This window comes from Coregonus clupeaformis, chromosome 28, assembly GCF_020615455.1.
Source record: "Coregonus clupeaformis isolate EN_2021a chromosome 28, ASM2061545v1, whole genome shotgun sequence".
NCBI classification, from domain to species: domain Eukaryota; kingdom Metazoa; phylum Chordata; class Actinopteri; order Salmoniformes; family Salmonidae; genus Coregonus; species Coregonus clupeaformis.
In genome coordinates this window covers 10,871,171-10,896,423 of record NC_059219.1, presented here as the reverse complement: position 1 = coordinate 10,896,423, position 25,253 = coordinate 10,871,171, and the positions used below count along the sequence as shown (strand labels likewise).

At 47.4% G+C, this 25,253-nt stretch overlaps 1 protein-coding gene across 2 annotated transcripts in view; it reads right to left on the bottom strand.

Annotated features, from left to right (window-relative positions):
• Positions 1-22,886, bottom strand: part of LOC121542755 (kinesin-like protein KIF3C) — a 35,567-nt gene extending 12,681 nt beyond the window's left edge. For both annotated transcript variants that reach the window (XM_041852284.1, XM_041852285.1), the window contains exons 1-3: positions 20,345-22,886; positions 6,386-6,487; positions 5,506-5,628 (exon numbers count right to left, since the gene is read on the bottom strand). In XM_041852284.1, the coding sequence (XP_041708218.1) occupies positions 5,506-5,628; positions 6,386-6,487; positions 20,345-21,757 (1,638 nt within the window). In that variant the 5' untranslated portion in view covers positions 21,758-22,886. The remainder of the gene's footprint in view (positions 1-5,505; positions 5,629-6,385; positions 6,488-20,344) is intronic.
• Positions 22,887-25,253: the final 2,367 nt, after the last annotated feature.

Genomic DNA, 25,253 nt, shown 5'->3' with positions numbered 1-25,253 from the left:
CTCTCTCTCTCTCTCTCTCTCTCTCTCTCTCTCTCTCTCTCTCTCTCTCTCTCTCTTTTCTCTCTCTCTCCCTCTCTCTGTCTCCTCTCTCTCTCTCTCTGTCTCCTCTCTCTCTCTCTCTCTCTCTCTCTCTCTCTCTTTCTCTCGCTCTCTCTCTCTCTAATATAGCTAGTTCTCGCTCTCTCTTTCTCTCTCTGTCTCTCTCTCTCTTTCTCTCTCTGTCTCTCTCTCTCTTTCTCTCTCTGTCTCTCTGTCTCTCTGTCTCTCTCTCTCTGTCTCTCTCTGTCTCTCTCTTTCTCTCTTGCTTCTCTTTACTTTAGGAATAAATACATTTGTTCAAAACTGTTCAACTATTGTCTTTCTCATTCTTTGAGTCAACAACTCACCACATTTTATGCACTGCAGTGCTAGCTAGCTGTAGCTTATGCTTTCAGTACCAGATTCATTCTCTGATCCTTTGATTGGGTGGACAACATGTCAGTTCATGCTGCAAGAGCTCTGATGGGTTGGAGGACGTCCTCCAGAAGTTGTCATAAGTACTGTGTAAGTCTATGGAAGGGGGTGAGAACCACAAGCCTACTAGGTTTTGTATTGAAGTCAATGTACCCAGAGGAGGACAGAAGATAGGTGTACTCCGGCTACACCAAGGTGCAACCATACAGAGTGCTGAATATATTTAGTATAGTTTTATTTAAAAAGGATAACTTTTTTAATGTTTCACTATTTAAAAAAAAATGAAATTCACTGAGGAGAATGGTCCTCCCCTTCCTCCTCTGAGGAGCCTCCACTGATGTGATATCAATTTTCTCTGAGTTACGTTCACCAAGGGTGACAAAAAACACTTGACCGGTTAAATAGGTCCTAAACCAATTTAGAACTGGACCAGAGAGGATGACCCACCTCTCCAGTCTGTCCAGAAGGACATCATGGTCGACAGTGTCGAATGCAGCACTTACAGCAAGGACAGAGAGCTGTTTGCCATCTGTGTTGGCTCCAAGATCATTTACCATTTTAACTAAGGCTGTCTCTGGGCTGTGGTGGGCACGAAAACCAGATTTTTCAAAAATACAGTTGCCACTTAAAAAATCATTTCGCTATTAGAACACCAATTTCTCCCGAATTTTGCTTAAGAATGGAAGGTTGGCCAAAAATGTCTAAAAGCTGAAGAATCTAGATGACTTTTCTTCAGAAGGGGTTTCACCATAACAGTTTTTAGTGCAGTGGGAAATGTGCCTGTGAACAGGAAGTGATTAACAATAGCTTGCACTTCTTCAGATAGGCAATTGAAAACTGTTTTGATGAAGGTGGTGGGGATACTCAGTCTAATGTTGGTTATCTTATCTCTGAATATGCCACAAACTCATCACATTTAGATGTGGAGGAAAGTTCACATAGGTTTGCGGGGGAGGATTTATCAGGCCATCAATGGTCGAGAAGAGCACTGATTATTAGTGATCAATTTAGAAAAATTAGCCCATCTGGCATTTCTAACTACCTTGTTATATACAGTATGCCAAGTTACTCTCTTAGAATATCACAATGGACTCCATGTCCGCTCTGCCTTTCTGCAATATTTCCTCACTCATCCAAGGGGCTCTCCGTTTGGATGTGGCCTTTTCAACCTTACTGGAGCTATGGCATCAATGGTTGCCCTTCATTTGCTATTAAAGTTATCAACTAAATCATCACAAGGGGAAGGCAGCATGGGTAGTGGAGTATTGTTCATATACTCAATAAAATCTGTAGCAACTTCAGAGGTAAGACAGCGTTTCTTAATAATGTGTTCAGTATTACCCTGGCCTGTGCTGCTATGGGCAACAAGGTAGTAAAACATCCACAGTGGTGATCAGATAAAGCAACATCAACAATAGAGGATATGTCAACAGAAAGCCCCTTGGTAATAACCAGGTCCAGAGTATGGCCGTAGAGGATATGTCAATAGAAAGCCCCTTGGTAATAACCAGGTCCAGAGTATGGCCGTAGAGGATATGTCAACAGAAAGCCCCTTGGTAATAACCAGGTCCAGAGTATGGCCGTAGAGGATATGTCAATAGAAAGCCCCTTGGTAATAACCAGGTCCAGAGTATGGCCGTAGAGGATATGTCAACAGAAAGCCCCTTGGTAATAACCAGGTCCAGAGTATGGCCGTAGAGGATATGTCAACAGAAAGCCCCTTGGTAATAACCAGGTCCAGAGTATGGCCGTAGAGGATATGTCAACAGAAAGCCCCTTGGTAATAACCAGGTCCAGAGTATGGCCGTAGAGGATATGTCAATAGAAAGCCCCTTGGTAATAACCAGGTCCAGAGTATGGCCGTAGAGGATATGTCAACAGAAAGCCCCTTGGTAATAACCAGGTCCAGAGTATGGCCGTAGAGGATATGTCAACAGAAAGCCCCTTGGTAATAACCAGGTCCAGAGTATGGCCGTAGAGGATATGTCAACAGAAAGCCCCTTGGTAATAACCAGGTCCAGAGTATGGCCGTAGAGGATATGTCAACAGAAAGCCCCTTGGTAATAACCAGGTCCAGAGTATGGCCGTAGAGGATATGTCAATAGAAAGCCCCTTGGTAATAACCAGGTCCAGAGTATGGCCGTAGAGGATATGTCAACAGAAAGCCCCCTTGGTAATAACCAGGTCCAGAGTATGGCCGTAGAGGATATGTCAATAGAAAGCCCCTTGGTAATAACCAGGTCCAGAGTATGGCCGTAGAGGATATGTCAATAGAAAGCCCCTTGGTAATAACCAGGTCCAGAGTATGGCCGTAGAGGATATGTCAACAGAAAGCCCCTTGGTAATAACCAGGTCCAGAGTATGGCCGTAGAGGATATGTCAATAGAAAGTCCCTTGGTAATAACCAGGTCCAGAGTATGGCCGTAGAGGATATGTCAATAGAAAGCCCCTTGGTAATAACCAGGTCCAGAGTATGGCCGTAGAGGATATGTCAATAGAAAGCCCCTTGGTAATAACCAGGTCCAGAGTATGGCTGTGGTTATGGGTGGGCCCAGTAGCATGTTGGATAAAGTCCATAGAGCTCAACAGATTAATATATTCAATGGCCTTGGAGTCAGTCTCTTTGTCAACATGAATATTAAAATCACCCAACACAATGATTGTATCATAGTTCTCAAGGACAATAGACAGTAGTTCAGATAAATCAGTAAAGAAAGTGGGGCAGTGCTTTGGTGGCCTATACAGGGTTATGACCAGCACTGGTGGCTGACATTTAAACAGTATAGCATGATGCTCAAAACACCCAAAGTCACCAAATGAAATGTCCTTACAGCTGAGAGCATTAGTAAAAATAGTCTGTCCCCCCCCCCCACCCCTTTTCCCTTTTCTGATTGAGTATGAAAAGCTGTAGTCTGGGGGGGAGGCTTTAATAAGAGAGGCACTACAGTCTGAAGACAGCCATGTTTCAGTGAGAAACATGCAATCAACTTTGCGCTCAGTAATGAGGTCATTCAAGCGAAAGGTTTCACTAGTGATTGCTCTAACATGTTAAAGCGCCATATTCAATGAGTGTGGGCCACTCTGCCCCTGGGGCATCTGCCTCGAGGTAACCAATGGAATAACAACCAAATTATTAAAGTTACAACCAAGTCTTCCGACAATCTCCAATCTATCTGAATGGTAGGATATGAAAGTTGTATAGTTTGTATAAACTCAATAGAAGGCGGAGTTAGAGGAACATAAATTAGGTTACTCACAATAACCATACTGCCATTTCTACAGGAGTTGATATGCTTTCAAGTCCTCTGTTGCTTATTTGACAGGGAGCACTGGAGCACAGTTTATGGAAATCCTGGAACCCCATGCGGTTAGGGTGAATCCAGTCTCTTTTAAAAAGTGCTGGTTGCTCCCGCAGCAAATCAAAGTTGTCACAAAAGGACACATTCCTGTCGTTGAAAAGTTTGTTCAGGTACTCGTTTAGGGCAACGAGTTGTCTGAAACGCTCCGAACCCCTTCGATAGCACCAGAGCTAATTATTCTCTTCCCTGTGCTAGTTAGGGTGTTAATTTTTTCCTGTAGTCCTCCCTCAGTTCCTCAGATCGCCTAAAGCGAAGGTCGTTAAAAACTACGTGAGTGACGATGGTGTCAGATGGAGTAGCTGGACCGTGGACAGGAGGGAGCTCCTGGGTGACAGTGTACATTCGTTGGTCCCCAGACTGTAGGCAGGCCAAAATCTCTCACCATCGAGCTGCCCACAATGATGGTGGTCTGGATGGAATCCGATGGGGAAGGAAGAGGGGGAGCGGGTTGGGACTGCCTCGGGCAGGGGGATGGAAGCTTCGAGCCATGCTAGCCTAACTCTTCGCACCAGCAACAGCGGATGACGGGGGAGGGTGCCACTGGGCGGCCGTGGGGGAGGGTGCCACTGGGCGGCCGTGGGGGAGGGTGCCACTGGGCGGCCGTGGGGGAGGGTGCCACTGGGCGGCCATGGGGGAGGGTGCCACTGGGAGGCCGCTGGCTGGGGGTATACTCCCAGGGCTGGTAGGTCCGTCTCAAGTGGGGAAATCAGTTTGATAGCTGGATGGGATCTTCTCGGATAGATGAAGTGTGGCCAGACTGCCTCCCTGATCTCCTACGCCTTGTGAGTGTCCGGTCTCCCATGGGCCGCGGAGTTGAGCTAAACATCTTTCCATTGGATTGGGACATAACAACGCCGCCCAGCTCATCGACAGCTTTGCTATGGGAGGCATTTAGAACTGAGATTTGGTTTTCCCGGGTTACAGCAAGGTCGGTGTACTTAGAAAGCAGGTTATCCTTTTCTCGCAGCCGAGCGAGTACCCAGAGGATCTCTTCCCTAAGATGCTTGATGGTGGTTGCATTTAGGGAAGACAAATCCATGTCCATTTTCCAGTTCCACCTTATCTTCATCTTGTGATTGTGTGGAAATCCTCTCACACCTAAAGCATTTGTGCCCAGCCGTGGATAAAAACACAGGTGAGCTAGCACTGCTAGCGTAAGCCTGCTCCATTTTCATGATGGCTAGCACTGCTAGCGTTAGCCTGCTCCGTTTTCATGATGGCTAGCAGCTAACTGCTACTTAACAGGAATCTGGAACACAGGCTTGCGGTCCCAGCCGTAAAGGCTAACCGAGTCGCGGAATCCGTAGCAATAAAAACTTCAGCTATGATTCAAAACTATTTCTTTAAAACAAGAAACCGAGTCTAGACAGTACACTGTTCGGTTGCGCTCTCTGATGACATCTCGTGGCAGGGGGTCATTATGGTCCGTGTCATAGGGGGTAGAGAAGGAACACTGGAATTAGGACAGAGGAATCCCACTGTGTGTGTGTGCGTGTGACGTGGGTGTGGGTGTGTGATGTGTATGTATATCACTTCTCTTTGTGAACAATTGCTTTTATTGAGACACTTCAACAACAATAGAGTCAATGAGAAAAAATACAGTGTTTTAAGTGTGTCTTACCTTCGTGTGTGTGTGTGTGTGTCTCACCTTCGTGTGTGTGTGTGTGTGTGTGTGTGTGTGTGTGTGTGTCACCTTTTTTAGTTTCTTGGTCTTGGCCTCCACTTCCTGTTGCAGGGAGGAGAATGTTTCTCTGAGTTCTAGAGTCTCTTCATCCTGAACCATCACCTGCTGCTGCATCTCTCTCTCCCTACGACTCTACAATACAAACATAACTTTATTAACACTTCAATACAAACACAGCTTTATTAACACTTCAATACAAACACAGCTTTATTTAGATGTCCCTCTCTCTAGAACTGTAGACAATAAACATCATATTTAATAACATGTCTGTAAAGAGAACAGCAGTGGTACTGAACCCTGGGTGACACCTCAACACAGGAACAAACACACGCGTACACATTAGTTGTGAAAAGTGTTATGAAATATAATGTTTTTTATTGTATGTAACTGCCTTAATCATGCTGGACCCCAGGAAGAGTAGCTGCTGCCTTGGCAGGAACTAATGGGGATCCATAATAAACCCCAGGAAGAGTAGCTGCTGCCTTGGCAGGAACTAATGGGGATCCATAATAAACCCCAGGAAGAGTAGCTGCTGCCTTGGCAGGAACTAATGGGGTTCCATAATAAACCCCAGGAAGAGTAGCTGCTGCCTTGGCAGGAACTAATGGGGATCCATAATAAACCCCAGGAAGAGTAGCTGCTGCCTTGGCAGGAACTAATGGGGATCCATAATAAACCCCAGGAAGAGTAGCTGCTGCCTTGACAGGAACTAATGGGGATCCATAATAAATACAAATAGACAAAGAAGATAAGGTTGACAAACCAGCAGAATAAAATAAAAAATAAAAAATGTGTCCTTTAAGGCTGTTGATTGTGTTTGTGTGTGTGTGTGTGTGTGTTTGTGTGTGTGTGTGTGTGTTTGTGTGTGTGTGTGTGTGTTTGTGTGTACCTGCTCAGCGATCTCCTGTCTTCTGATCTCCAGGGTCTTCTGCTGTTCATTGGTGTGATCCATGATGTTCTTCCCTCCAACCAGCAGTTTGCTCTCCATCGCCTAGCAACCACAACACACACACACACAGCATCAGCTTCCGACACACACAGATACAGTAACCCTAACCCTAACCCTAACCCTAACCCTAACCCCTAACCCACACACAGATACTGGACAGGACAGTTGTTATAAAGAGAGGGGATGGTACTGGAAAACATGTGGCAGTCTTTACTGTAAGGCCCTTTGTTTTGTGTTGCCATGTATATGTATGTGTGTGTGTATGTATGTGAGAGGGAGGGAAGGAGAGAGAGAGGGAGGGAAAGAGAGAGGGAGGCAAAGAGAGAGAGAGGGAAAGAGGAGAGAGGGAAAGAGAGAGGGGTCTGTGTTCTATAATGCATGGGACTGCTTTCTCCCCTACCCGGCAGTCAAAACACACACACATACAGACAGAAATAGACACACACACCAACTCATCAATATTTTAGTGTTGCAGTTCAGCATGCTGAGAGATGGAGATTAGTGATTCTCTTTCTGCTACTTACACCCCCCCCCATCTCCTTCCCTCTCTCTCTCCATCCCTCATTCTCCTCTTCTGTAATTGGACAGGAAGCAGCTACATAAACAAGAAACAGGATGATACTATCCACCAGTGTGTCACGATCGTTAGACGGAGTAGACCAAGGCGCAGCGTGATGAGCGAACATACTTCTTTATTTGATGAATACACGAACAAACAAAACAACAAACGATGACGTGACGTCCTAGGTTAACAACCAACACGGAACAAACCAAACGGAACAAGATCCCACAACTATTGTGGGAAAACAGCCTCTATAAATATGGCTCCCAATCAGAGACAACCAGCAACAGCTGACACTCGTTGCCTCTGATTGGGAACCACTCTGGCCAACACAGAAATACAATACATAGAATATACACACCCTGGCTCAACATATAGAGTCCCCAGAGCCAGGGTGTGACAGTACCCCCCCCTAAAGGCGCGGACTGCGACCGCGCCTAAACATCAACAAACCAGGGGAGGGCTGGGTGGGCATTCCTCCTCGGAGGCGGTTCCGGCTCCGGGCTTGACCACCACCCTTTAACCATCCCCCCGTGGCGCCCCTGGTCCGGTTTGGCCCCGCTGGCTGGAGCTGGACTGGACATCGTAGAAGCGGATTGCTTAGGCTCCGGTGTGGAGCAGCTGACCGGTACCTGACCAGGCACCGGTGACCCAGGCACGGGTTGTGCCGGACTGACGACGCAGACCCCTGGCTTGGTGCGTGGAGCAGGAACGGGCCGGACCGGGCTGACGATGCGCACCCCTGGCTTGGTGCGTGGAGCAGGAACGGGCCGGACCGGACTGACGATGCGCACCCCTGGCTTGGTGCGTGGAGCAGGAACGGGCCGACCGACTGACGATGCGCACCCCTGGCTTGGTGCGTGGAGCAGGAACGGGCGGACCCGGGCGACGACTCGCACCCCTGGCTTGGTGCGTGGAGCAGGAACGGGCCTTACCGGGCTGACGACTCGCACCCCCTGGCTTGGTGCGAGTGGCAGGAACAGGCCGGGCCGGGCTGGCGACGCGCACCGTAGGCTTGGTGCGAGTAGCAGGAACAGGCCGGGCCGGGCTGGCGACGCGCACCGTAGGCTTGGTGCGAGTGGCAGGAACAGGCCGGGCCGGGCTGGCGACGCACACCGTAGGCTTGGTGCGAGTGGCAGGAACAGGCCGGGCCGGGCTGGCGACGCACACCGTAGGCTTGGTGCGAGGAGCAGGAACAGGCCGGGCCGGGCTGGCGAAAACACACCGTAGGCTTGGTGCGAGTGGCAGGAACAGGCCGGGCCGGGCTGGCGACGCACACCGTAGGCTTGGTGCGAGGAGCAGGAACAGGCCGGGCCGGGCTGGCGACGCGCACCGTAGGCCCGGCGCGAGTGGCAGGAACAGGCCGGGCCGAGCTGGCGACGCACACCGTAGGCTTGGTGCGGGGAGCAGGAACAGACCGGACCGTACTGGGGACACACACCACTGGCCCTACGTCGGGATCTGGAACGGGCCGGACCGGACTGGTAACACACCCCAGTACCTCTCGCCGTGCCTCTACACCTTCCTTCCCTTCTTTGACCAGTGGCCCCCGTAACCTGGCGGCCTCCTCTGCCAACCTCCCAAATCGCCCTGTGGCAGCCTCCTGCTGCCCAGTTGCCCATGCCGTGTGCCCCCCCCTAAACACATTTTGGGGTTGCCTCTCGTCCGTCCGACGACGACACTGTTGACGCCGCTGCTCCTCTCTCGCCAGGGCCTTAATCTTAGCCCATGGCCCTTTTCCCCCGAGCATGTCCTCCCAGGACCACCCTTTGCCCACCTGGGCCATCGCCAACCTCTCCAGCTCCTTTCCCGGCGCTTCCTCCCATGTCCAGGCTGCCTGCTCCTGGACACGCTGCTTGGTCCTGGTATGGTGGGATCTTCTGTCACGATCGTTAGACGGAGTAGACCAAGGCGCAGCGTGATGAGCGAACATACTTCTTTATTTGATGAATACACAAACAAACAAAACAACAAACGATGACGTGACGTCCTAGGTTAACAACCAACACGGAACAAACCAAACGGAACAAGATCCCACAACTATTGTGGGAAAACAGCCTCTATAAATATGGCTCCCAATCAGAGACAACCAGCAACAGCTGACACTCGTTGCCTCTGATTGGGAACAACTCTGGCCAACACAGAAATACAATACATAGAATATACACACCCTGGCTCAACATATAGAGTCCCCAGAGCCAGGGTGTGACACAGTGACAGAAGAGGATGCGAGACATCTCACTCCCTCCTTTTTCTGGTTCATATACAGTCAATGAACTAAGCAGACCAGAACTGTGAAAAAAACCCATCTTAATTTATCCATCATCTTTGGTGTCCACTAGGCCATGTGTCGCTCCCTAACCCTTCCCTGGCACTACCTCTGGAAACAACATGGTGGAAGCTTCACCACTACACTGCTGATACCTATCCAGACAGGCTAAGGGTTAAGGGTCAACGGTTATAGCTATACAGACAGGTTAGGGGTCAAGGGATATACCTATCCAGAAAAGTAAAGTGTTATACCTATCCAGGCAGGTTAAGGGTTATACCTATCCAGGCAGGTTAAGGGTTATACCTATCCAGGCAGGTTAAGGGTTATACCTATCCAGGCAGGTCAAGGGTTATACCTATCCAGGCAGGTTAAGGGTTATACCTATCCAGGCAGGTTAAGGGTTATACCTATCCAGGCAGGTTAAGGGTTATACCTATCCAGGCAGGTTAAGGGTTATACCTATCCAGGCAGGTTAAGGGTTATACCTATCCAGGCAGGTTAAGGGTTATACCTATCCAGGCAGGTTAAGGGTTATACCTATCCAGGCAGGTTAAGGGTTATACCTATCCAGGCAGGTTAAGGGTTATACCTATCCAGGCAGGTTAAGGGTTATACCTATCCAGGCAGGTTAAGGGTTATACCTATCCAGGCAGGTTAAGGGTTATACCTATCCAGACAGGTTAAGTTAAGCTCCCGAGTTGCGCAGTGGTCTAAGGCACTGCATCTCAGTGCTTGAGGCGTCACTACAGACCCCCTGGTTAAATTCCAGGCTGTATCACAACCGGCCGTGATTGGGAGTCCCATAGGGCGGCGCACAATTGGGGGGATGAAGGGGGATGAGGGGGGATAAAGGGGGATGAGGGGGGATGAAGGGGGATGAGGGGGGGATGAGGGGGGGATGAAGGGGGATGAGGGGGGATGATGGGGGATGAGGGGGGATGAAGGGGGATGAAGGGGGATTGAGGGGGGATGAAGGGGGATGAGGGGGGGATACGTAGGGGAGTAGCTTCCTTCTAAAACTAATCATTCAGGGTTATTCAGGGTTATTCAGGGTTATTCAGGGTTGGTGAATCATTTCAACTTTAATTTGAAGGCAAGTAAACATGTTTGAATAAAACAGTAGACGAGTCTGTCAATATAGCAAATAAGTACACATGGCTTGTATTCAAGTACATTTGCTCTGGAGACTGAGGTGTTTACACAGCAGTACGCAGGAACAGTTATGGCAATGTATGACAGAGTAGAATAAATATATACTACTAAAGCTTATAATAAATACTACAGTTCTACCAATGGAACACTTTTATCTGGTGTGTTTCGGAAATGCAGTGAGGTGTTTAGAGTCACTTTGATACAAGGAGAGATTGTTGTTATTGACCTTTCACATCTCCTCTTGAATGGCCCCAACAACACACGCAGGCAAATGGATTCGGTGTCCTCTGCCTAGCTTCTCCCCACATTGAACAAACTCCCAAAATAATATATCGGCCACCAAGCGGTACTGTCTGTCAGAGAATAACAACAACACTAGAAGACTTTCATGGGGAATCACTGTATACTGTCCGTATTCCTTCGGTAGCAGCACGATGCAGAACATTACACAGACACACGTTAGCTAGCTAGCCCTAACCCTAACGTATAGTTACTCAGACTAATATGAGTCATCTCACAGACAGACGTTAGCTAGCTAACCCTAACTCTAACGTATAGTTACTCAGACTAATATGAGTCATCTCACAGACAGACGTTAGCTAGCTAACCCTAACTCTAACGTATAGTTACTCAGACTATTATGAGTCATCTCACAGACAGACGTTAGCTAGCTAACCCTAGACAGACGTTAGCTAGCACTAACCCTAACCCTAACGTATAATTACTCATACTAATATAAGTCATCTCACAGACACACGTTAGCTAGCTAGCTACAACACACAGGTAATGTATAATTACTCAGACTAATATGAGTCATCTCACAGACAGACATTAGATAGCTAGCCCTAACCCTAACGTATAGTTACTCAGACTAATATGAGTCATCTCACAGACAGACGTTAGCTAGCTAGCACTAACCCTAACATATAGTTACTCAGACTAATATGAGTCATCTCACAGACAGACGTTAGCTAGCTAGCCGTAGCCCTAACCCTAACGTATAGTTACTCAGAATAATATGAGTCATCTCACAGACAGACGTTAGCTAGCTAGCTACAACACATACAGTGGGGAGAACAAGTATTTGATACACTGCCGATTTTGCAGGTTTTCCTACTTACAAAGCATGTAGAGGTCTGTAATTTTTATCATAGGTACACTTCAACTGTGAGAGACGGAATCTAAAACAAAAATACAGAAAATCACATTGTATGATTTTTAAGTAATTAATTTGCATTTTATTGCATGACATAAGTATTTGATACATCAGAAAAGCAGAACTTAATATTTGGTACAGAAACCTTTGTTTTCAATTACAGAGATCATACGTTTCCTGTAGGTCTTGACCAGGTTTGCACACACTGCAATAGGGATTTTGGCCCACTCCTCCATACAGACCTTCTCCAGATCCGTCAGGTTTCGGGGCTGTCGCTGAGCTATACGGACTTTCAGCTCCCTCCAAAGATTTTCTATTGGGTTCAGGTCTGGAGACTGGCTAGGCCACTCCAGGACCTTAAGATTCTTCTTACGGAGCCACTCCTTAGTTGCCTTGCTGTGTGTTTCGGGTCGTTGTCATGCTGGAAGAACCAGCCACGACCCATCTTCAATGCTCTTACTGAGGGAAGGAGGTTGTTGGCCAAGATCTCGCGATACATGGCCCCATCCATCCTCCCCTCAATACGGTGCAGTCGTCCTGTCCCCTTTGCAGAAAAGCATCCCCAAAGAATGATGTTTCCACCTCCATGCTTCACGGTTGGGATGGTGTTCTTGGGGTTGTACTCATCCTTCTTCTTCCTCCAAACACGGCGAGTGGAGTTTAGACCAAAAAGCACTATTTTTGTCTCATCAGACCACATGACCTTCTCCCATTCCTCCTCTGGATCATCCAGATGGTCATTGGCAAACTTCAGACGGGCCTGGACATGCGCTGGCTTGAGCAGGGGGACCTTGCGTGAACTGCAGGATTTTAATCCATGACGGCGTAGTGTGTTACTAATGGTTTTCTTTGAGACTGTGGTCCCATTTCTCTTCAGGTCATTGACCAGGTCCTGCCGTGTAGTTTTGGGCTGATCCCTCACCTTCCTCATGATCATTGATGCCCCACGAGGTGAGATCTTGCATGGAGCCCCAGACCGAGGGTGATTGACCGTCATCTTGAACTTCTTCCATTTTCTAATAATTGCGCCAACAGTTGTTGCCTTCTCACCAAGCTGCTTGCCTATTGTCCTGTAGCCCATCCCAGCCTTGTGCAGGTCTACAATTTTATCCCTGATGTCCTTACACAGCTCTCTGGTCTTGGCCATTGTGGAGAGGTTGGAGTCTGTTTGATTGAGTGTGTGGACAGGTGTCTTTTATACAGGTAACGAGTTCAAACAGGTGCAGTTAATACAGGTATTGAGTGGAGAACAGGAGGGCTTCTTAAAGAAAAACTAACAGGTCTGTGAGACCCGGAATTCTTACTGGTTGGTAGGTGATCAAATACTTATGTCATGCAATAAAATGCAAATTAATTACTTAAAAATCATACAATGTGATTTTCTGGATTTTTGTTTTACATTCCGTCTCTCACAGTTGAAGTGTACCTATGATAAAAAATTACAGACCTCTACATGCTTTGTAAGTAGAAAAACCTACAAAATCGGCAGTGTATCAAATACTTGTTCTCCCCACTGTATGTATATACTATACTGTATGTATATACTATACTGAACAAAAATATAAACGTAATATGTAAAGTGTTGGTCCCATGTTTCATGAGCTGAAATAAAAGATCCCAGAAATGTTCCATACGCACAAAAATCGTATTTCTCTCACATTTTGTGCACAAATTTGTTTACAGCCCTGTTAGTGAGCATTTCTCCATTGCCAAGATAATGCATCCACCTGACAGGTGTGGCATATCAAGAAGCTGATTAAACAGCATGATCTTTACACAGGTGCACCTTGTGCTGGGGACAATAAAAGGCCACTCTAAAATGTGCAGTTTTGTCACAAACACACAATGCCACAGATGTCTCAAGTTTTGAGGGAGCATGCAATTGGCATGCTGACTGCAGGAATGTCCACCAGAACTGTTGCCAGAGAATGTAATGTTAATTTCTCTACCAAGGTCGTTTTAGAGAATTTGGCAGTACGTCCAACCGGCCTCACAACCGCAGACCAGGACCTCCACATCCGGCTTTTTTACCTGCGGGATTGTCTGAGAATAGCCACCCGGACAGCTGATGAAACTGAGGAGTATTTATGTCTGTAATAAAGCCCTTGTGTGGGGAAAAAACTCATTCTGATTGGCTGGGCCTGGAAAGGCACACACCTGTCTATATAAGGTCCCACAGTTGACAGTGCATGTCAGAGAAAAAACCATGAGGTCGAAGGAATTGTCCGTTGTGCTCCGAGACAGGAATGTGTCGAGGCACAGATCTGAGGAAGGGTATCAAAACATTTCTGCAGCATTGAAGGTCCCCAAGAACACAGTGGCCTCCATCATTCTTAAATGGAAGAAGTTTGGAACCACCAAGACTCTTCCTAGAGCTGGCTGCCAGCCAAACTGAGCAATCGGTGGAGAAGGGCCTTGGTCAGGGAGGTGACCAAGAACCCGATGGTCACTCTGACAGAGCTCTAGAGTTCCTCTGTGGAGATGGGAGAACCTTCCAGAAGGACAACCATCTCTGCAGCACTCCACCATTCAGGCCTTTATGGTAGAGTGGCCAGATGGAAACCACTCCTCAGTAAAAGGCACATGACAGCCCGCTTGGAGTTTGCCAAAAGGCACCTAATTCTCTGGTCTGATGAAACCCAAATTAAACTCTTTGGCCTGAATGCCAAGCATCACGTCTGGAGGAAACCTGGCACCATCTCTACGGTGAATCATGGTGGTGGCAGCATCATGGTGTGGGGATGTCTTTCAGCGGCATGGACTGGGAGACTAGTCAGAATCGAGGCAAAGATGAACGGAGCAAAGTACAGAGAGATCCTTGGTGAAAACCTGCTCCAGAGCGCTCTGAACCTCAGACTGGGGCGAAGGTTCACCTTCCAACAAGTCAACGACCCTAAGCACACAGCCAAGACAACGCAGGAGTGGCTTCGGGACAAGTCTCTGAATGTCCTTGAGTGGCCCAGCCAGAGCCCGGACTTGAACCTGATTAAACATCTCTGGAGAGACCTGAAAATAGCTGTGCAGCGACGCTCCCCATCCAACCTGACAGAGCTTGAGAGAATCTGCAGAGAAGAATGGGAGAATCTCCCCAAATACAGGCGTGCCAAGCTTGTAGCGTCATACCCAAGAAGACTTGAGGCTGTAATCGCTGCCAAAGGTGCTGCAGAGATGGTGCTGCAGAGATGGTTGTCCTTCTGGAAGGTTCTCCCATCTCCACAGAGGAACTCTAGAGCTCTGTCAGAGTGACCATCGGGTTCTTGGTCACCTCCCTGACCAAGGCCCTTCTCCCCCGATTGCTCAGTTTGGAAGAGTCTTGGTGGTTCCAAACTTCTTCCATTTAGAATGATGGAGGCCACTGTGTTCTTGGGGACCGTCAATGATTCAGACATTTTTTGGTACCCTTCCCCAGATCTGTGCCTCGACACAATGCTGTCTTGGACAATTCCTTCGACCTCATGGCTTGGTTTTTGCTCTGACATGCACTGTCAACTGTGGGACCTTTATAGACAGGTGTGTGCCTTTCCAAATCATGTTCAATCAATTGAATGTACCACAGGTGGACTCCAATCAAGTTGTAGAAACATCTCAAGGATGATGAATGGAAACAGGATGCATCTGAGCTCAATTTTGTGTCTCATAGCGAAGGGTCTGAATACTTATGTAAATAAGGTATTTCTGTTTTTTAATTTTTTATAAATGTGCAAAAGATTCTAAAAAACTGTTTTCGCTGTTTTTGTAATTATGGGGTATTGTGTGTAGATTGCTAAGGATTTTATTTATGTAATCAATTTTAGAATAAGGCTGTAACGTAACAAAATTTGGAAAAAGTCAAGGGGTCTGAATACTTTCCCAATGCACTGCAGATGCAGGGAATTCAAATGAGGAGATGGACAGGTGAGCGAGGGGCAAAAGAGAAAATCTCCATTTAGGAGAAATTAGTAGCCTTGTGCCACCACCGTGAGCAGATGGAGTAGCAGCCTTGTGCCACCACCGTGAGCAGATGGAGTAGCAGCCTTGTGCCACCACCGTGAGCAGATGGAGTAGCAGCCTTGTGCCACCACCGTGAGCAGATGGAGTAGCAGCCTTGTGCCACCACCGTGAGCAGATGGAGTAGCAGCCTTGTGCCACCACCGTGAGCAGATGGAGTAGCAGCCTTGTGCCACCACCGTGAGCAGATGGAGTAGCAGCCTTGTGCCACCACCGTGAGCAGATGGAGTAGCAGCCTTGTGCCACCACCGTGAGCAGATGGAGTAGCAGCCTTGTGCCACCACCGTGAGCAGATGGAGTAGCAGCCTTGTGCCACCACCGTGAGCAGATGGAGTAGCAGCCTTGTGCCACCACCGTGAGCAGATGCTCTTGGAGAGAAAACGTAGTCAGATGAAGAAAGAGCAGCTGGAGTAGCAGTGTCTTCTTCAGGGCCATAAAGACACGGGACTGAAGGGCAGCCTGAGATGAACACAAACAACCGTAACATTTCTTCAGTCACAACACAGTCAAATCAAATCAAATCAAATTTTATTGGTCACATGCGCCGAATACAACAGGTGCAGACATTACAGTGAAATGCTTACTTACAGCCCTTAACCAACAGTGCATTTATTTTAAACAAAAAAAGTAAGAATAAAACAACAACAAAAAAAGTGTTGAGAAAAAAAGAGCAGAAGTAAAATAAAGTGACAGTAGGGAGGCTATATATACAGGGGGGTACCGTTGCAGAGTCAATGTTCGGGGGCACCGGCTAGTTGAGGTAGTTGAGGTAATATGTACATGTGGGTAGAGTTAAAGTGACTATGCATAAATACTTAACAGAGTAGCAGCAGCGTAAAAAGGATGGGGTGGGGGGCAGTGCAAATAGTCCGGGTAGCCATGATTAGCTGTTCAGGAGTCTTATGGCTTGGGGGTAGAAGCTGTTGAGAAGTCTTTTGGACCTAGACTTGGCACTCCGGTACCACTTGCCGTGCGGTAGCAGAGAGAACAGTCTATGACTAGGGTGGCTGGAGTCTTTGACAATTTTGAGGGCCTTCCTCTGACACCGCCTGGTATAGAGGTCCTGGATGGCAGGAAGCTTTGCCCCAGTGATGTACTGGGCCGTACGCACTACCCTCTGTAGTGCCTTGCGGTCAGAGGCCAAGCAGTTGCCATACCAGGCGGTGATGCAACCAGTCAGGATGCTCTCGATGGTGCAGCTGTAGAATTTTTTGAGGATCTGAGGACCCATGCCAAATCTTTTTAGTTTCCTGAGGGGGAATAGGCTTTGTCGTGCCCTCTTCACGACTGTCTTGGTGTGTTTGGACCATGATAGTTCGTTGGTGATGTGGACACCAAGGAACTTGAAGCTCTCAACCTGTTCCACTACAGCCCCGTCGATGAGAATGGGGGCGTGCTCAGTCCTCTTTTTTTTCCTGTAGTCCACAATCATCTCCTTTGTCTTGGTCACGTTGAGGGAGAGGTTGTTGTCCTGGCACCACACGGCCAGATCTCTGACCTCCTCCCTATAGGCTGTCTCATCGTTGTCGGTGATCAGGCCTACCACTGTTGTGTCGTCGGCAAACTTAATGATGGTGTTGGAGTCGTGCCTGGCCATGCAGTCATGGGTGAACAGAGAGTACAGGAGGGGACTGAGCACGCACCCCTGAGGGGCCCCCGTGTTGAGGATCAGTGTGGCAGATGTGTTGTTACCTACCCTTACCACCTGGGGGCGGCCCGTCAGGAAGTCCAGGATCCAGTTGCAGAGGGAGGTGTTTAGTCCCAGGATCCTTAGCTTAGTGATGAGCTTAGAGGGCACTATGGTGTTGAATGCTGAGCTGTAGTCAATGAATAGCATTCTCACGTAGGTGTTCCTCTTGTCCAGGTGGGAAAGGGCAGTGTGGAGTGCGATAGAGATTGCATCATCTGTGGATCTGTTGGGGCGGTATGCAAATTGGAGTGGGTCTAGGGTTTCTGGGATTATGCTGTTGATGTGAGCCATGACCAGTCTTTCAAAGCACTTCATGGCTACAGACGTCAGTGCTACGGGTCGGTAGTCATTTAGGCAGGTTATCTTAGAGTTCTTGGGCACGGGGACTATGGTGGTCTGCTTGAAACATGTTGGTATTACAGACTCAGTCAGGGACATGTTGAAAATGTCAGTGAAGACACTTGCCAGTTGGTCAGCACATGCTCGGAGTACACGTCCTGGTAATCCGTCTGGCCCTGCGGCCTTGTGAATGTTGACCTGCTTAAAAGTCTTACTCACATCGGCTACGGAGAGCGTGATCACATAGTCATCCGGAACAGCTGGTGCTCTCATGCATGCTTCAGTGTTGCTTGCCTCGAGCGAGCATAGAAGTGGTTTAGCTCGTCTGGTAGGCTTGTGTCACTGGGCAGCTCGCGGCTGTGCTTCCCTTTGTAGTCTGTAATAGTTTTCAAGCCCTGCCACATCCGACGAGCGTCAGAGCCAGTGTAGTATGATTCAATCTTAGACCTGTATTGACTCTTTGCCTGTTTGATGGTTCGTCGGAGGTCATAGCGGGATTTCTTATAAGCGTCCGGGTTAGAGTCCCGTTCCTTGAAAGCGGCAGCTCTACCCTTTAGCTCAGTGCGGATGTTTCCTGTAATCCATGGCTTCTGGTTGGGGTATGTACGTACGGTCACTGTGGGGACGACATCATCGATGCACTTATTGATGAAGCCAGTGACTGATGTGGTGTACTCCTCAATGCTGTCTGAAGAATCCCGGAACATGTTCCAGTCTGTGCTAGCAAAACAGTCCTGTAGCTTAGCATCTGCGTCATCTGACCACTTTTTTATTAACCGAATCACTGGTGCTTCCTGCTTCAGTTTTTGCTTATAAGCAGGAATCAGGAGGATAGAGTTATGGTCAGATTTGCCAAATGGAGGGCGAGGGAGAGCTTTGTATGCATCTCTGTGTGTGGAGTAAAGGTGGTCTAGAGGTTTTTTTCCTCTGGTTGCACATTTAACATGCTGGTAGAAATTAGGTAGAACGGATTAAAGTTTCCCTGCATTAAAGTCCCCGGCCACTAGGAGCGCTGCATCTGGATGAGCGTTTTCCTGTTGATTAATGGCCTTGTACAACTCATTCAGTGCAATCTTAATGCCAGCATTGGTTTGTGGTGGTAAATAGACAGCTATGAAAAATATAGATGAAAACTCTCTTGGTAAATAGTGTGGTCTACAGCTTATCATAAGATACTCTACCTCAGGCGAGAAAAACCTCGAGACTTCCTTAGTATTTGATTTTGTGCACCAGCTGTTGTTTACAAATATACACAGACCGCCACCCCTTGTCTTACCAGAGTCAGCCGTTCTATCCTGCCGATGTAGCGTATAGCCTGCTAGCTGAATGTTATCATTGTTGTCGTTCAGCCACGACTCCATGAAACATAAGATATTACAGTTTTTAATGTCCCGTTGGTAGGATAACCGTAATCTTAAATCGTCCATTTTATTCTCAAAAGCTTGAACGTTGGCTAATAGGATTGATGGAAGAGGCAGTTTACTCGCTCGCCGTCGGATCCTTACAAGGCACCCGGATCTGCGTCCGCGATATCTCCGTCTCTTCCTCACGCGAATGACGGGGATTTGGGCCTTGTCGGGTGTCTGTAAGATATCCTTCGCGGCCGCCTCGTTGAAGAAAAAAATCTTCGTCCAATGCGAGGTGAGTAATCGCTGTCCTGATATCCAGAAGCTCTTTTTGGTTATAAGAGACGATGGCAGAAACATTATGTACAAAATAAATTACAAATAACGCGGAAAAACACACATAATAGTACAATTGGTTAGAGGGTTGGTTAGAGGGCTGTAAAACGGCAGCCATCTTCTCCGGCGCTGTTCTCAGTAGGTGGGAAAATCTCCATTTAGGAGAAATTAGTAGCCTTGTGCCACCACCGTGAGCAGATGGAGTAGCAGCCTTGTGCCACCACCGTGAGCAGATGGAGTAGCAGCCTTGTGCCACCACCGTGAGCAGATGGAGTAGCAGCCTTGTGCCACCACCGTGAGCAGATGGAGTAGCAGCCTTGTGCCACCACCGTGAGCAGATGCTCTTGGAGAGAAAACGTAGTCAGATGAAGAAAGAGCAGCTGGAGTAGCAGTGTCTTCTTCAGGGCCAAAAAGACACGGGACTGAAGGGCAGCCTGAGATGAACACAAACAACCGTAACATTTCTTCAGTCACAACACAGTGTGTGTGTTAATGTGTGTCCATCTCTCTCGCTCTCTCTATCTGCCCTCTCCACCTAGCAACATGCCTCCCATTGGTTTACTGAACAGGGAGAAAAATGCAGCCTGTAGATCGATGATTTTGATTGGACGACTGGCTCATGCCTACACCAATGAGGGCTGGGATCCTTTGGACTTTGAAAATATCAAAGAGAGAGTTCACTGAAACACACACAAACAGTGTGTAGTAATCTCCGCTGTGGAGCTTTGCAACTCTTTCAGGGTTATCTTGTGGTCCTCTGTAGCTCAGCTGGTAGAGCACGGCGCTTGTAACGCCAAGGTAGTGGGTTCGATCCCCGGGACCACCCATACACAAAGAAATGTATGCACGCATGACTGTAAGTCGCTTTGGATAAAAGCGTCTGCTAAATGGCATATTATTATTATTATTATTATTATAGTAATTAGGTGTGTAGTGGTGAGTGTTGTCATGATACACCTAATCTCCAGATCATCAGATTAACCAACAGCCTTAAATCTGGCGCAGTGGGATTACGCTGACTCAACACTGTGTGTGTGTGTGTGTGTGTGTGTACGGTACCTTGTACTTGGCAGTCAGCTGCTCGGTGGCGTCCCGCTCCTTCCTCAGATCTCCCATCATCCTCTCCTTTTCTCCCAGAAGCCTCTGCTTCTCCTCAACCAATAGTGATCCGTCTTCTCTGATGGCCTCCTTCTCCTCTTCCAGTCTCTCCTCCTGCAGCGTCCTCTCCTTCTCCACCTCCTCCTCTCCCTCCTCATCCCCCTCTCCGTCCCAGCCCTCCTCTCCTTCTGCCTTCCTGTGTTTGCCCCTCCCCTTCCTGTGGTTGAGCTGGGCGCGGAGCCGTGCGATCTCCCTCTGGAACTCTCTGAGCAGGGCGTCTTTAGGGTCTTCGTTAACTCTTGGCTGGTTCTGGATGTTTTTCGCTCTGTTAGCGTAGCGGAGCGTGGTGAGGGTCTCCTCGTAGTGTTGGGGGGCGGGGCCTAGCGTAGCCACCATCACTGTCTTGGCGTTGCCCCCCAGGGAGTCCTGTAATAACCGGGTCAGTTTGGAGTCCCGGTACGGAACGTGGCCGCTACGCCTGTCTGCCAGTGCTGAGATCACGTTGCCTAGTGCCGACAGAGACAGGTTGATCTTGGCAGCTTCCTTCAGGCGTTCTCCGTGGACGCCCGTCTTGGCCTGCCGCTCGCTGCCCGCCAGGTCAACCAGGTTGAGCCGGCCCACCCTGATGTGCTGCCGCCCGTCCGGCCCCGGCAGGGAACACTCCACCGTGATGAGGAACAGGGTGTGGGAACGGGAAGAGTGTTTGTTCATGTCTGTTGCTCCCACCGAGCGCGCCTGGTTACCCACATTCATCACTTCCTCTATCTCCTTTATGCTCTTACACACGCACGCCGTCAGGTCACGTACGTACACCCCACTCTCCGGGCTCTCCCTCAGCTCCAGGGTGCGGGGGGGGTGGGCGTGCACGTTGGGATCCAGTAGATCCCTGATCTCCTCTCGGTAGATCTCCAGGTAAGAGGCTCTGACCAGATACTGACGGTCGGCTGCGGAGCGGGAGATCTGGGTGAAGACGTGTTCGAAGGCATTGGGGATGACGCCTCTCTTCTCTGGTTCCAGCCATGCCCCCTGCATGGTGTAGGTCTTCCCGGTACCCGTCTGGCCATAGGCGAAGATGGTTCCGTTAAACCCGTCTAGGACAGAATCGATCAGTGGCCGCACCGTCTCATCATAAAGATCACGCTGTTTAGACGAGGGGTCGTACACAGAGTCGAACGTAAACGTCTTACGTGGCTCGCCGGGCGGAGCGCGAGGGTTCCGTAAGACCACCTGACCCAGACGCACGTCCATCTCTACAATCCCGCCCTCTCCTCCCGGTGTCCGGGTAACACCAGCCGCTGCCGCCTCCTCTTTGCGGTTTAACGGGCGACAGCGGATTACCACCTTCACCGTCTCACTACTCTTCACCTTAGACATCCAGACTATGAGTTATTTTCTATTACTATATATTATAGATTAATATCTGATCTACTATTATATCGTATATCTTTCCACCTGTATTTATCAGGTATTGATCCGACAGTGGGTAGCTATCCCTTCTGGTGCTGACTTCAACAGAATGGTGCAAAATAAACTAATGAATATATATTCGGTAACGGTAAACAGGCAGGCTATATGACTACAGTAACGGTAAACAGGCAGGCTATATGACTACAGTAACGGTAAACAGGCAGGCTATATGACTACAGTAACGGTAAACAGGCAGGCTATATGACTACAGTAACGGTAAACAGGCAGGCTATATGACTACAGTAACGGTAAACAGGCAGGCTATATGACTACAGTAACGGTAAACAGGCAGGCTATATGACTACAGTAACGGTAAACAGGCAGGCTATATGACTACAGTAACGGTAAACAGGCAGGCTATAATGTAACACTGAACAACAGGCCTTATTACAGACCTAGTGGGGGTAAATTAGCCTGTTTACCAAATGGCCTAACCTAAAATTAGCCTGTTTACCAATTAAATTAAATTAGCCCGTTAATTCATCATATTAGTAATATGAATAACCATAATATGTCGCTGGTCTCTCAGTCTCAATTTATCTCTGCGTCTTTTCTATAATTCTCTCTGTCTGTTTTCAACTAGAATCTCTCTGACAGAATCTCCACCCCGGCCCACTTATAGCGATTATTATATAATACTTCTTAGATGTTATACTCTCATTCTTAATCCTATCGATCCGTGTGTTTCTAACCGGCAGCAGTAATGATTTAATTCACAGAATGGATCGCGTTAACCGGCGGTATTAAACACGGGGTTAGCTCCGTTAATAAGCCTAGCTAACGCTCAGTAAAGAGATAAATAGCCTAATCACGAGCTCTCACCGCGCCAGGGCGACGGTTCCGTTGCGGTCCCGGTGCATTCTGTCTGTCGGTAGGGGGTTCATTCGGTAACAAAGCAAGCTCCGCCTTCACACGTCCCGGTCAATCAACAGTCATCAACGTTTTTTACCGTAATCCTTGTTCCTCATGTTCAGAGCTGCAGAGCAGAGATGCTGTGTGTGCTGCTGAGAGCGAGCTCTGGGATGGAGGAGAGCGCGCGCACACACACACACACACACACACACACACACACACACACACACACACACACACACACACACACACACGCACACTAACATACACACTAATGACTTCTTCAGCCACACCCCACATCATTGCAGAAGGCAACAAGGGGACCATGGGAAATGGAGTTCTACACCATAATAATATATGGCCATAATAGTCTGTTTACATTATTATCATAGATCCATGTTAGACCCATTCATGTTCAGTTCAATAATAAGACACTTTCTTCTCTCCTTCATCCTATCTACAGTAGCTTAGCTCCATCCCTCCCTCTCCTAAACTCTTTCATTTGCAAAGATCTAAAATAACTATACTGAACAAAAATGTAAACGCAACATGTAAAATGTTGGTCCAATGTTTCATGAGCTGAAATAAAAGATCCCAGAAATTGTTCCATACACACAAAAAGCTTATTTCTTTCAAATTTTGCACACAATTTTGTTTACATCCCTGTTAGTGAGCATTTTTCATTTGCCAAGGTAATCCATCCACCTGACAGGTGTGGCATATCAAGAAGCTGATTTGGTATTTTGGTATTTTATTAGGATCCCCATTAGCTGTAGCAAAAGCAGCAGCTACTCTTCCTGGGGTCCACACAGAACACGAAACATGACATATTACAGAACATTAATACACAATAATAGCTCAAGGACATAATTACAGTTGAAGTCGGAAGTTTACGTACACTAAGGTTGGAGTCATTAAAACTCTTTTTTTTTAACCACCGCACAAATTTATTGTCAACAAACTATAGTTTTGGCAAGTCGGTTAGGACATCTACTTTGTGCATGACACAAGTCATTTTCCCAACAATTGTTTACAGACAGATTATTTCACTTATAATTCACTGTATCACAATTCCAGTGGGTCAGAAGTTTACATACACTAAGTTGACTGTGCCTTTAAACAGCTTGGAAAATTCCAGAAAATTATGTCATGGCTTTAGAAGCTTATGATAGGCTACAGGTGTACCTGTGGATGTATTTCAAGGCCTACCTTCAAACTCAGTGCCTCTTTGCTTGACATCATGGGAAAATCAAAAGAAATCAACCAAGACCTCAGAAAAAAATGTGTAGACCTCCACAAGTCTGGTTCATCCTTGGGAGCAATTTCCAAATGCCTGAAGGTACCACGTTCATCTGTACAAACAATAGTACGCAAGTATAAACACCATGGGACCACGCAGCCGTCATACCGCTCAGGAAGGAGACGCGTTCTGTCTCCTAGAGATTACAGATTCGACCATGAAGGCCTGATTCACACAATCTCCTCTGAACAGTTGATGTTGAGATGTGTCTGTTACTTGAACTCTGTGAAGCACTTATTTGGCCTGCAATTTCTGAGGCTGGTAACTCTAATTAACTTATCCTCTGCAGCAGAGGTAACTCTGGGTCTTCCATTCCTGTCACGGTCCTCATGAGAGCCAGTTTCATCATAGCGCTTGATGGTTTTTGCGACTGCACTTGAGGAATCTTTCAAAGTTCTTGACATTTTCCGTATTGACTGACCTTCATGTCTTAAAGTAATGATGGACTGTTGTTTCTCTTTGCTTATTTGAGCGGTTCTTGCCATAATATGGACTAGGTCTTATATCAAATAGGGCTATCTTCTGTATACCCCCCTACCTTGTCACAACACAACTGATTGGCTCAAATGCATTAAGAAGGAAATAAATTCCACAAATTAACTTTTAAGAAGGCACACCTGTTAATTGAAATGCATTCCAGGTGACTACCTCATGAAGCTGGTTGAGAGAATGCCAAGAGTGTGCTGTCATCAAGGCAAAGGGTGGCTACTTTGAAGAATCTCAAATATAAAATATATTTTGATTTGTTTAACTCTTTTTTGGTTACTACATGATTCCATATGTGTTATTTCATAGTTTTGATGTCTTCACTATTATTCTACAATGTAGAAAATAGTAAAAATAAAGAAAAACCCTTGAATGAGTAGGTGCGTCCAAACCTTTGACTGGTATTGTAAGTTTTTTCAACAACAGGTTATGGTCAATAATATCAAAGGCTGCACTGAAATCTAACATTACAGCTCCTACAATCTTCTTATTATCAATTTCTTTCAACCAATCATCAGTAATTTGTGTCAGTGCAGTACATGTTGAGTGCCCTTCTCTATAAGCATGCTGGAAGTCTGTTGTCAATATGTTTACAGAGAAATAGCATTGTATTTGGTCAAACACCATTTTTTTCCAACAGTTTGCTAAGAGCTGGCAGCAAGCTGATAGGTCTGCTGGTAGAACCAGTAAAGGCCGCTTTACCACTCTTGGGTAGTGGAATTACTTTGACTTCCCTCCAGGCCTGAGGACAAAGACTTTCCTCTA